The 13,276-nt window shown below is 37.1% G+C and overlaps 1 protein-coding gene across 1 annotated transcript in view; it reads right to left on the minus strand.

Moving 5' to 3' along the window:
- Positions 1-708: 708 nt before the first annotated feature.
- CTSC (cathepsin C) overlaps positions 709-13,276 on the minus strand; it is a 33,487-nt gene continuing 20,919 nt past the window's right edge. The window contains exons 4-7 of the mRNA XM_079105613.1: positions 12,966-13,121; positions 8,103-8,218; positions 2,860-2,991; positions 709-1,599 (exon numbers count right to left, since the gene is read on the minus strand). Of these exons, the coding sequence (XP_078961739.1) occupies positions 1,097-1,599; positions 2,860-2,991; positions 8,103-8,218; positions 12,966-13,121 (907 nt within the window). The 3' untranslated portion in view covers positions 709-1,096. The remainder of the gene's footprint in view (positions 1,600-2,859; positions 2,992-8,102; positions 8,219-12,965; positions 13,122-13,276) is intronic.

Here is a 13,276-nt window from a genome sequence, read left to right on the forward strand (position 1 = left end):
TGTGAATTATGCTGCTAGTTAAACAAAGATGTGGCTGTGTCACTATAGTATGCTGTTTTTAAGTCCTTTGGGTATATACCAAGGAGTGGGATAACTGGGTCAAATGGTGATTCCATTTAAAGTTTTTCTGAAGAATTTCCAGAGTGGTTGTACCAATATGCAGTCCCAACAGCAATATACGAGTATACCCTTTTCCCTTTCTATGTTAAGTAAACATTTGATCAGGCGGATCAGGTGAGCTGTCACATTATTTCTAATAGCTGTCACATTATTTACTTAGCATAGTGGTTTTGTGTCATTGTGAAATATCCCTTAGAGACTCCGAAGAGTCATCCACATCTAAACTTTTAATATTACATTCATTCAGCTATTAGTATTCACCAGTGGAACTTAACCAATACTTCCAAATGCAAGATACATATCATTAAGAAGTAGTTTAATCAACATACAGATTGTATCAAAACTCCTTTCTTTTACTAATGGTCTCTGGCTTATCAAATATTCAGGGATGATCTTTGGGTTCATTAGCATTAACTGAGTATATCCCTTGTCATAACGGTTAAAAGATTCTTCTCCTAATTGAAGTACTCTCAAATTGCTTCCTTCTATAGATGACACAAGTGAATCTAACTGAAGGAATCAGTGGCAAAAATTCTCTTAAGCACACACAGATGTTCTATAATACATATCATGTGAACACTTACAAAAAACTGTAAATAATTTTAATAATCATTGCCATATTGTCTTGTGATTTGTACAATTTAAAAATAAGCTTGTACTTTTGCATCAATATTTAAAATATAACATTTCCTTGAATCACAAATCATGAACAAAACCCATTACTTGACAGCTTAACCATCACTAACAAAAAAACATTATTTAACTGAGTAGTTAGAAAAAAACAGGCCAGGGATTGGCAGGAAGACATAATATAAAAATCAAGGGTGGTTTTGATTTTAAAGGAAAAAAATCTTCACAGAAATTTTTTGGAAGTTGTTAAGTTTCTGAAATCGCTGTTGTAAAAGTCTCAAGTATGTGAATCACTCAACTCCTTTTATGACTGGTGTGACCTGTATGAAATACTGGGAGGTACACCCTACAATTTAGGAATCGGTGTGGCTGCCATTGCTATGCTTTCAATCGCACATTCGTCAGTTCCTCTGCGGATCCTGAAGTAGCCATTCTCACCCCAGTTGGCGCCCCAGCTATTTTTAACAATCCAGTAATCTATCCCAGTGGCCGAGTCGGTGCCATACCCCACGAGCAGAACAGCATGATTTGTCAGCTCAAAGGGGTTAAAAGGGTCTCTCAGCCCAGTGTGGTGATAGATCCCACTGTGGTAGTGTAGGAAATCATCATGCACTTCAAAAGCGACAGCCATGGGCCCATGATGGACCAGCTCAAGCTTCATCAGGGCTTCATTGCAGCCCCCGTAGAAACCTCCCACGTAGTAGTATTGGGAGGAGTAGTAGCGAAAGCAGTCTTCCCTCACAGTGCACGGGGAATCGGTGCCCGTGTAGGGAAAGCAGGCTTCTTCCACCAGCCCGAAGTCTTGGGCATACTTTCCTGCGATGAGGTATGGGAAACCACCTTCACAGCCTGTGGATGAATAACATGGATTGCTTATTAGATGGAAAAAGGCACAGCAGAAATTGTGACACTTCGTCTGTTTCTCCTCTGCTCCATTATTCTTCATGTTACTCCTGGAAATTGTTCTTGCTTACATGGCACTTCATCTGTCCTCCTGTTTGCCTTCTGCCTGATTATCCTTTCACCCACTTTCATAATAGATGCTAATTTAGCACCTAATGTGGAAGATAGCTAAGGCACAGTGGTTAAGGGGGGAGGCTCTGAAGACTATGTAGGTATAAATACAAAGCTTTGTGAAGGATTTAACTTCTCTGAACCTCTGCAAAATATGGATAGTAATAATACCAGGGATTTAAGTTAATGCAAATACTACAAAAAATAATGATTACCATTCCTGCTAGAGAGCCAGACCTAGACCTTGGCTCCTCCTCAGATAAGTATTCCCTGGAAACCTCCTGCCAAGGCCTTCTCCCACCCTCCTCTGATTACTGCTATGAAACACACCCACAACCCTGTACCTTTTCATCAGCATTCTTCTCATCATTATAATGATTTAATTTCTATTTCTCTCACTTAATTGTAAGCTTCATGGGGGTAAAGACTGTCTTTATATATCACAGCCCACAGGGCATGGTGGTCACATGTTGGTGTTTAATAATTATTTCAATTAGAATGAAAGGCTCCCTGACAAATCATTCACCAGCAGTTCTGCTGGAGAACGGGGAAACTTTCCAGTGGCCAGATATCAGGTTGACAGAGGAAAACTATGAAATGATAAGAGTTTTCTCAGAATCAGCAGAAACTGTGCTTCTTCAACATTATATATGGCCTGTTCTGGAAGCCTAAGTATTGAATTTTAAAATTCTCCTAGAATGAAACCAGTATTCATAGGTTTTAATAGGAATTAAGTTTTGGAATGAGACCATGTTTGGAACCAAAACTTTAATGTTTTAAAGCTGTGTGACCCTTACAATATTATAAAACAACTTTGTGCCTTTTCCCTGCCTATAATTAGGAACTATTCCTGCTTGTTCTAATGGTTTTGAGCACTGTTAGATACTGTGTTTAAGAGGCAATGTGCACTCAATATATAATAACCATTGACATTTTGCTGGATTATGCAGTGAACTCCACGAAAAACCAACCAATTGTGCAAGGAGAAATTTGCTCTGGGGTTTTGTGACACACCGTCCTTTTGCCTTTGTCAATGATGGCCAACTACATATAGGTAAGGAGCTCATAAAATAGTGCCTGAAATACAACACTTACCTTGGGCATACTGGCTACAAGATACAACCTCCTGAGGACTCAAGATAGGGGTCTGAGAATTGTTGGTTAATATACGGATTCTTGCTTCTAACATACCCATAGAAGCAAATGAGTAGCAGCTTCCACAAGATTCTGGAAATGGAGAAGAAATATGTGTACAATCCAAGAGACATCTGAAGCATCAAAACGAATCATACAAAAATTTGAGTGGATAAGATTCACTAATACAGTATTTATACTGAATGCTGTTACTGCTCCTAAGAACCAGTACAATATAGAAGATTCAATGAACAAACATCACATCTGAAATGCATTTGACAGTATTCCTGATAATGAAGAGAGAATTTATGTCCACACATTCTAAACCATTGGGCTGAGAGAACTGTGGAGGGATACATGAGAGGTAAGCTTCTGAATATCTCAAACACAGAGGAATACTTATGCAACCCCAAACTCATGCTGAAATACCAGCCCCTACAGTGATGGTATTAGGAGATGTGGCCTTTGAGAAGTAATAGGTCATGGAACCAAAGTCCTCAGGAATGGCAACAGTGCCCTTTACAAAAGAGACCCAGAGGGACAGCTCATCCCTTCCACTACATGAGGTTACAGAAAAGGAAGGCAATCCAGAGGCAGCAGGTGGACCTTCCCCAGACACTGAACCTGTGGCACCTAGATCCTGGACTTCCTACCCTGGGAGAAACAGTGAGAAATAATTTTCTCTTGTTTATAAACTCCATGATACTTTGTAACAGCAACCTGAATAGACTATGACAGGCAGCATTTTCCAAAGTGCGTTAGATCCTAAGAATGGCACCAGTGTGTGTGTGTGTTATGGAGAGCTGGATTTAACCTAAAAGGAGACAATTACAAAAGCCCAAGACAATTACAGCAGCCTATGCTGCTGCGTAAGATAAGCAATGAGAAGGGAAAGTATACTTGGTATTTCAAGAAAAGGGAAAATGTTGCATCATATGGTAACTTATATGAACAATATTTCCTATATTTCTTCATACTATGTGGGTAAAAGAAATAAATACCTATAAGAAAATATGGCACGTCTGCACAGAAATTGGAACTTATTATAATTTTTGAAAGAGATGAGCACACAATTTTAGTGTCTCTTTTATCATGTGGCCTCTTTCACATCTGCCACTGATAGAAAATCAGCATAGTGATACGCTTAGACCAAATCCAAGACAAATCCAGTTCTACACAACTGGCATGTTATTTGATTTATGAATATATTAGTTTTACCCAATTATTTGAATGATTTAAATGGTGAGCATTCCCTTATGAATGTAAAATAAGATTTATGAACATTTATATAATTCAAATAATTCTACATAAAGATAAGCCTCTTCAATAAATGTGAATTTAGTAATTGCTGCTTTAGGGAGGAAAGTATTCAAGAGTATTATACATTCAAATGTTTCCAGGGCCCCCATTTTTCCTTCCTCCAGGCAATGATTCCTAGAGGCAAGGAAAATGAGGACACTATGCTCAGCCTCTAACACTCTTTTTTGAAATAGTTATACTGTTTTCCTTAAAGTAAACTGCATTGTGCCACAGGAAATGTTTTCTTTTTCTTGGTTCCAATGAAGGAACTTGATGTATATTTGTAGAGAATGAGCCCAGGATAAACAAGTAGATATATATTTATATCCAGGAAATAAAGTGACATAGGGAAGCAGTCAAACTTTACTCATTTTTAAGATGGGAGGGAGGCAGAGTTCTGGATCCTAAGATCCAGATGTGAGTCTCCTTTAAATAGTCCCTGGACCCAGTCTATAGAGCTCCATTTCCTATCAACTACTACCATTTCTGATGTTTCCCAGAATATTCTCCTAAAAATCTCAGATTTATCCTTATTATATACTGTCTTACTGCTAATGATCATTTAAATTATGAACATTAGAAGAGAAACACTTGTACAAGAGACTTGGAGTTCCCCTACTGTACAAACTACTCACTTGATAATGTGGGAATGAGGCCCCAAAGCCCCCAAAGAAGCCAGGACTTATTGCCTTATTGTCCTCTAATGCAGGATTAGTGTCCCTTTCAGTTTGTAAACTTGTATGTACTTTAAAGCACTTTCAAACTTCCTTCCTTGTCATTTAGTCAATAAAAAACAAAATTAAACACTTTTATTATTCAATCCAGCCAGATAATACTATCCTTAAAACCCCTCTTTCAAAAGACAGAATGTCAGAGAACTAGATGAGTATAATAGCCAAAGTCAGTGAGACACCAAAGACTTAAAAGAAATAACATATCCCAAGAGTGTGTAGAAAGGGTCCACTAGGGGACATCTAGCTTACTCAGCACATATCAGCCATGGAAATACTCTCTCATTATCTGACATCAAGTACCATGGAAGGGAAAAGCTACAAGTCTCTCTGGGATGAGAGTGGAATCAAAGGCTCAGAATGTGCCCTGTTAACAGAGCAATCCACAGGAATGGGGAAAGATCACCTTTCTCAAGCACATACTTTTTACAGAAGAACAATAGCTGCCAACATAATTTGTGCCTTGCTTCAAAAGGCGAGGCCAGTCTAGATTCTACAAGAAACATTATACCTTAAGAAGACTACCATGCAGTGAAGAATATGAAGTGAATCTGACCCAACCAGAGCTCTGCAATAACCTTATTTCCACAATTTGAAAGAGATAACAGGATTTTCCTATGGTATGTATCTCCTAACAGTAGAGAACATACTGAACCAGAAGCAAAAGTGAGTATTCTTTTTCCCTCCACTCTTGCTTTGTCATTCATTAGCTGTATGACTCAGGGCAAGTCACCAGACCTCACAGCAATTTCTTTTTAATTTCTGCATAAGATGGATCTAATAGGTAAGGCCGTTTAAGGTCCAGGCCATCCTACTCTAAAAATCAGTACTTAAAACTGAGGCTTAAAGGACACGATTTTCAACATTAGGAAAATACTCTGCATTTCCTAATTAATGTGACCAATGAGCGCCCTTCTTTCTTAAAGACACAATAAGTAAATGTAGGATAGCTGTTAAGAACAAAGGAAGTCCATCTTGCCCAACTCCTTGCACAACTTCCCTTCCCTCTCATGCCTAAAGTGAATTTAGTCATAAAGTTTTGTTATTGTTTGTTTTTGTTTTTGCTTTGGAACCCAGGGGGCTTCTACCATGCACTGAGCAACATCCCTAGCCACAGATCCCATCCTTTTTTTTTTGAGATAGGGTCTCCCTAAAATTGCTGAGGCTGCCCCGAAACTTGCAATCCACCTCCCATCCTCCCTCAGACTCTTGAGTCCCTGGTATTACAGATGTATGCTATGGTGCCCAGGCATACATGGCTTGTTCTAAAAGATGATTTCAAGTATAAAGGTAAAACCTTATTTGTCTTCCTAATGTTTCTTTTTTCTTTCATTTTGATTTACTCTCCAAGTAGAGAATAGTTGTGAATTCCCTTACTGTAGCTAACCCAGAATTCTGGGTTATTTAAAACACAGGTATTATTAAAATTAGAGGAAATTTAATGAGGAACTTCTAAATACATTTTTCCTGAAGTACCTTATGTACTAGTACAGAAAAGGAATCCATTCAAAAGCAATTAATCAAAGTTCTCTGTTTTAAAATTGCTGTTTGTCTGTACAAATCATAACACTCAAAGAATAGGGAGAATTAGTAACAATAATAGTTTTTCCAAGCTATAAGAAAACAAATGTCCAAGAATTTGCTTTAGAAAGTCGAATTTCCTTCCCATGAATTACTGTCTCTTATTACTTACCAATCATACTTTTGAGGATGAAAGTGAAATTAAACTTTTCCTTCAACCCTCTCCTAGTCTCCCACTAAATTTTATACTTTATTAAAGCAGTTATCATATTGTACCTTAAAGAGTTTTGCTTGCAAATCTTGCTAAACTCTAAGTCTCCAGGACAAGAGCTGTGCCATATTAGTCTTTATACCTTCTGCCATTATAAAAACTTCCTAACATACATTAAATGTTCTATAAACAACAACAGATGCACTAATGTACTATTAGTAGATCACAGTATGGGGCACTAACCATGTCAAAACATAAAATGCAACATATTACTTGCTTACTTCACTCCAATAGGCATATAGAGGATCTATTTGATCATGGGGTAAATTTTAATTCTGTCAACACTGGCCCTTTATTTTTACTTTCCATTCATTTGTCAATTACCTTCGAATTTCCTCATTTCCAATCCCACCTTTCCAAAGCTCTCTCCAGGAAACTGAGAAGGTAGAGAAGGATTTCAGAATCTATACTTTCCCTAGAGCTAGTGAGTCCTGGAATAGCAATGGTGCCCACTGGCTGCTGCAGACCTGCTGAAAGCTCTATACACTCAGAATGAAAACAGAGGGCTCCTGAACTTCTTCATGCTGAGAACAGATGCCAAGAGAGCAGAAACTTTTTGAGATGACCCTCAAAAAGTTTTACATTTTAGAACACCACAGATGTTTAGATTAGGGATACTCAAATTAAATGACATAAATGATTCTCCAAATAATTGTTGGGTGAAACTTAGGATAACAAGATACATTGCTATTGTGAAGGTAAAGAAAGTTTACTAAATCAACCCATATTGTATCCAATTTCTGAAAATAATTGATAGAGTTCAATTATAGTGATACTTTTGGCAATCCTGAGCTCTGCTGTGACTTATGAAGCTGGATTTGTATTTACTATCAAATGTATATTCTGAGATAAAATGAATTAAAAGGTTCTTAAATAGGCCAAAAAATTCAAAAAATAGACCAGAATAAAATTCTAAAAACCCATCTTCTTGGCTTATACAATAATAAAGTCTAAATGATGGGAAGATTGAGAGGACAGCTGGCAAAGGACGACAGCAACCACCTGCATAAGAAAGACCAGTTTTAATTATATGTGATTCTTTGTTGCCTACAGCAGGCTCTCCTACTCACAGGGAAAACGAGTTGGATTACATATCACTGTAGTTGTCACTAGTTACCTGGAACAATATGAGAAAGATACTGAAGAAATGTTGAGCTCAGCTGCAAAGATTACCTGTGACTAAAGTCTGCCATGGATATAAAAGGAGAGAGGGAGAATTCATAGGCCACATATTTTTCATTTCTTTACTAAAACAGATCACACCCTTTCCTTCACTGTATCACCAAAATCTTAAGAGTTTGGTACATAGCAAATGTTCAAAAAATAGTTCAGAATAAATTAATGAAAACTCAAGTTGTTTTTTGTTGTTGTTTGTTTTTTACCTTGGTTTCGAACAGGGCTAACAAAATTGATCCCACGAACATTTCTCCAGTCCCAAGATGCTGGCAAATTTAAAATCTTTTGCTGTATTTCAGCAGTCAGTGGGGCAGGTTTTGGCCTAGGATGGAAAGATACATGTGACATCAACATATGGTCTTAATCCTTTGAGGATGATTTTCTAAACTCTAATTCCATGATTTCAACTATCAGTCTAGCTAGCATCTAGATTCAGATCCAAAAGCAACTGTCACATGAGTCTTTCAGTGTATCTATTACACAACGTGCCACTTATACAACTCAGTTGTGTAAATAGCTTTCAATGAGCATTTCTTTTTCCAGCTCTGGTTATTCTCCCTTGTGAAATGCTATTGGTTTCATATATCACTGCAATGCTATTTTGAGTATGCTGAAAAAGCTACATTCTCATTCTCACTTGACAGTTTGACCAAGAAAGGAGATAGAAGAAATTAAAGGTGGCATACAAAGGGATGCAGAGAAAAATACTGGACTCACTGATTTTGACTCAGGAGATGGTGGTATTAGTAGTGGACTGGCTATGAAAGAAGTGAAGTTATCAAAGAAGGAAAAGGTCAAAGGAAAGACAGTCTAACTCTATGAATGACAGATAAAACTGTTTTATCAATACAGAACTATACATTATATGATATAGTTGGAAAGTAAGACATGCAAAGGAGAGGTTCCTGGGCCTCCGAATGAAAAGGTATTTTTCTAGAAATGAGAGAATTATTCCAGAAGCATCTTTGTATTAGAGATTTAAGATAGATATCCCCACACATTCATACACGATCACATGTGTTTGTACATATGTACACACAGCTCTGGCTCTAGACGCAGATTTTTTGGAGTTTCCAAGTCAGCCAAATGCCATCACTGTTCCACATCTTTGGGCTGTTGTTCCTTTTATCTAAAATCTCTGTTGAACACCACTTAAGAGTTCCCTGTAACTTCTAACTTTAAAAACTGCTCAGCCCCTACCCACCAAAGTTCAAAAATAAACCTTACTTCCTCTCTCTATGCTCCCTCAACTCTTTTGTTAGGGCATTTTTACGCAGTAGTAACATTCATTTTTATGTTACTGTAAACCATTTGAATTTCTTATTTAACATGGTATTGTCATACAACTCTGTTATAACTTTGCAGCAACTGGTTTTTAGTAGGTTCTACTTTAGTCAATGGCAAAGGTCCCTTCTGGACAACTTCATGCTTCTGCACTTCTTCCCCAGAGGTTCCCTCTCCACTTGGAGATGACACAGGTTAATACTAGGACAAATTGAAGTGAGATAGAACAAAGAAGAAAAATACTAATAATTCACTCCAGTAGCCATCAGAACCTTGACAATTTTATGGACTAGACAGAATATTCTGTACAGAAATGTCAATTAATTAGTCACTAAAACATTTTCTTAGCCAGAAATATTAATTGAAGGTCTATATGATATGGAAATGGAAGATACTATTAAAAGGCATGAAGCATACAGAAGTTACTATATGAATATAATAAAAACATAAATAAAGTTACAGTAATATTGTAAATGCCTCTGGAATAACCAAGGTATATATAAAAAGCTTTGCACTACAGACAATTTTACAAACATAATAGGGAAAAAAACACACCTGAGATATCTGATTTGAGATTTAGGAATAAAAATAAGGTGCAAACAAATTTTGAAAGGGAATAAATTGTTTTATGATTGTATATTGAGGAATTAAAAAGTTAAATCAATATCAATCAATACATATTAACTAATTTTCTTGGATATGTAAAAATAGAAGAAGTAATATGAGTGATCACAGAGAAATTTAAGTTTGGCAGCATCATGCAATTTCAAGGCATCTCTCCTGGTCCTATCATCCTAGTACAAACAGCTTTACCATTTAGTAGCTGTGACATTAGCAAAGAACTTAACTTCAAAAAAACTACAGTTTATATCTGCTAAATGGTTATAATCATACCTATCAAAGGGTTGTTAAGTAAAGTCAGTGCAGTAGTAGTAGTAGCAGCGGTAGAAGTGTGATAATGGGCTAACAGTACCTATCTCCAAGGCCATAAGAAAGAGCAGCTACTGTGATGAAAGCTATCATCATCATTCATGTCATTAAGAGTGCTAAGTAAGACACTGACACACTTCGGTGACTATCTGGCACAGAACAAGTATTTAAATGTTAATTTCCATGTCCCACCATTCTATAAGGCAGGGAATTTGCACATCAATATATGCACACATAGAAAAAAAAACCACTTGAGAAATGAGGCTTACTAGGTGAAAATGAAGACAGGGAAACAAGAGTTCAAGGGGATGCTGAAATGAGACTGACAAACTTTTTAAGGTTACTGTATACAACTGCTCTTAAGGTTTCCAGTCCAGAGTCTTTAGAAACCTAGTAAAAATTCTGGACTCAGAGAGAGACACTCATAAATTTTGTTTGGAATTTCAGCTGTTCTATAGTCATCCTAAACCTCAGATTAAGAATCTTTGAGCAGGGCATGGTGGTGCATGCCTATAATCCCCAGCAGCTGGGGAGGCTGAGGCAGGAGGATCGGGAGTTCAAAGACAGCCTTAGCAACTTAGTGAGGTCATAAGCAACTTATCAAGACCCTGTCTCAAAATAAAATATAAAAAGGGCTGGGGATGTGGCTCATTGGTTAAGCACCTCTGGGTTCAATCCCTAATTTAAAAAAAAAAAAAAAAAAAAAAAGCCTTTGAGAGTTTCTATTACATCACTGAATTTTTACAATAGAACTAATTTTTATACAAAAATGCTACTAAAAATCTGGCAGCCAGACTGAAACATCTGTTTCAGAATTTTCTTTTTCACTTGATCATATCTCCTTAACTTAAACTTTCTATAGAGATTGAGTAGTAAAAGCAGCCTCCCATAAAGCTAGCCCTTCTCTGAAACAGAACTGACTGAATGAACCAGAGAGCCTAACCAAGCACAAAAGTCCTTCAGACACATGGCACAACTGTTGTGTCTGAGGCTCAGAGGACAGGCTCCAAGGCTCAACTGTTAAAACTCCACTCTGAAGTCTCCTTTGGATTTTTATTATTAAATACATTTTAACTTCCTGTCTCACACAGACCCAACAGGACTTTACTTAGTGGATCAAGAGGGGAATATGATATGTTCCCTTTCTCAAGTTTGACTGACCAGAGCATCTTACGGACTGGAAATTCCCAGACCCAGAACACACTCTGAGAAACCCACAGAAGATTCTTTTGAGAAAGAGTCACAACTATGGGAAAATGTATTAGCTGAATGAGACCAAACTCCATACAGTTTCCCAGATAGGAAATGCTACAGCATTAGAATTATCAATCTGCAAATGAAAAACTTAGTTATGCATCTTAGATGAGTAATTATTCAGTTGTCTGTTTCAATAATATAAATAGGAACCATAGACTCTAGCTATTAAGGAATTAACCATTGTATTCTCTGAGAAATGAGGAATATTTCAGTATACTAAGAAAAATAACCTACGTGATTTATCAACTCTCATTACATCCCTATTGGTTTCCAAATCCCTTGTCTTTAATCATGTTATCAGTTTCTTCTGAAGAAGGTATGGTATCACAGGAATATCCTTGCCCACTTAATAAATGTTGAAGGACTATAAATCCTTTGCTAGATATAGTTACAGTTTTTATAAAAACTGTTAGACTGATTAGACAAATTTCAAGTATTATGACATAATTTCCCAAAGTAAGATATACACCAAGATGGGGCTGGATTGTGGCTCAGTGGTAGAGTGCTCTCTTAGCACTTGTGAAGCCCTGAAGTTTGATCCTCAGTACCACATAAAAATAAAATAAAGGTATTATCTCTACTTATAAAAATATATATATATTTATATATAAAAGAAATATATATAAAAGAAATACACTAAGACACTTGTAAACTCAAGACAGAAAATGCCACCTTCAGCTGAAGGGAGTGGAGGTATCTTGAAAATAAGGAATTTCATTTGCTGGACCTTAAATCCCTAAGATTTTCAGATTTTTACAATTGGCATATTTGACCATTAATATAAACAATTTGAGGATTATCAGAAAGAAGGAGAGTGGTATAAATGGAGGTAAAATGAAAAGGAAGTTTTCAAGAACTGAGTATCATCACTTGTGTATTGTTTGAAAGCAGGTCAAGGTAGTAAATATACTTACGGTCATATTCGAATGATTTTGGAAACCAGGGTAAATTTATTCAGTTGACAGTGGGCAGAACACAGTCATAGCAGAGTATAGGAAGATGAAATTTGCAGCATTTCATAGAATGGTAAAATTGGGGACATGAAGAGAACAAAGACACAGGAACAAAGAGGAGGCAGGGCCAGGCATGGTGGTATAAGCCTGTAATCCCAGAGACTTGGGAGGCTGAGGCAAGAGTATCACATGCTTCAGAACAGCCTCAGCAATTCAGCAAGGCCCTAAGCAACTGAGACCATGACTCTAAAAAGGGCTGGGAATGTAGCTGAGAGGTTAAATGCTCCTGAGTTTAATCCCCGGTATCAAAAAGAAAAAAAGGAGAGGGAGAAAGAAAGAGGGAGAGAGAAAGAGAGAGAAAGGGGCGGGGGGTGGGGGGGAGGACGGTAATCCACAGCACAAAAGAGACATGACAAAGCCCTAAGCCAGTGTAGAAAAAGGAAAGAGAGTAATGGAAGTAAGAGATACTAAAATCCCAAAACAGGACTTGGAAAGCAACAGAATATCTGTGAAAAAGAGAGGAAGATGGTCTAAAAAGATTACATTGGGATGACCAATAAAATGGTGAGCAACCAGGTGGGGCTGGCTGGAAAATGGCATTCAACAAGAATTCTTAACTTATGACAAAGGGATGTATGTTTTTACCTTGGGAATCTTTGACTGTGGCCACCACTTCTCCTTATTATCTCTCTCAGGCTAAGAGTCTCATATTCCATGTATGTCTTTGCAGTCCAAAACTTCTGAATAGCATTGATAGTTTTCACAAAGTTGTGGTCATATTTATAAAGCCTATTAGAATACCTGCCAACAAAAGTCAGATAGTCAGATACAGTCTTTGCTGATATAAATAAACTTTACTAAAATAGGTGTTGGTACTCTAAGTTGAGAGTGGTGTAGTCCTTCAGAATGACAATTGGCAATATGTATCAATAGCCTAGAACTATGATATCTCCTCT

Source organism: Sciurus vulgaris (genome assembly GCF_902686455.1).
Source record: "Sciurus vulgaris genome assembly, chromosome: 11".
NCBI lineage: Eukaryota > Metazoa > Chordata > Mammalia > Rodentia > Sciuridae > Sciurus > Sciurus vulgaris.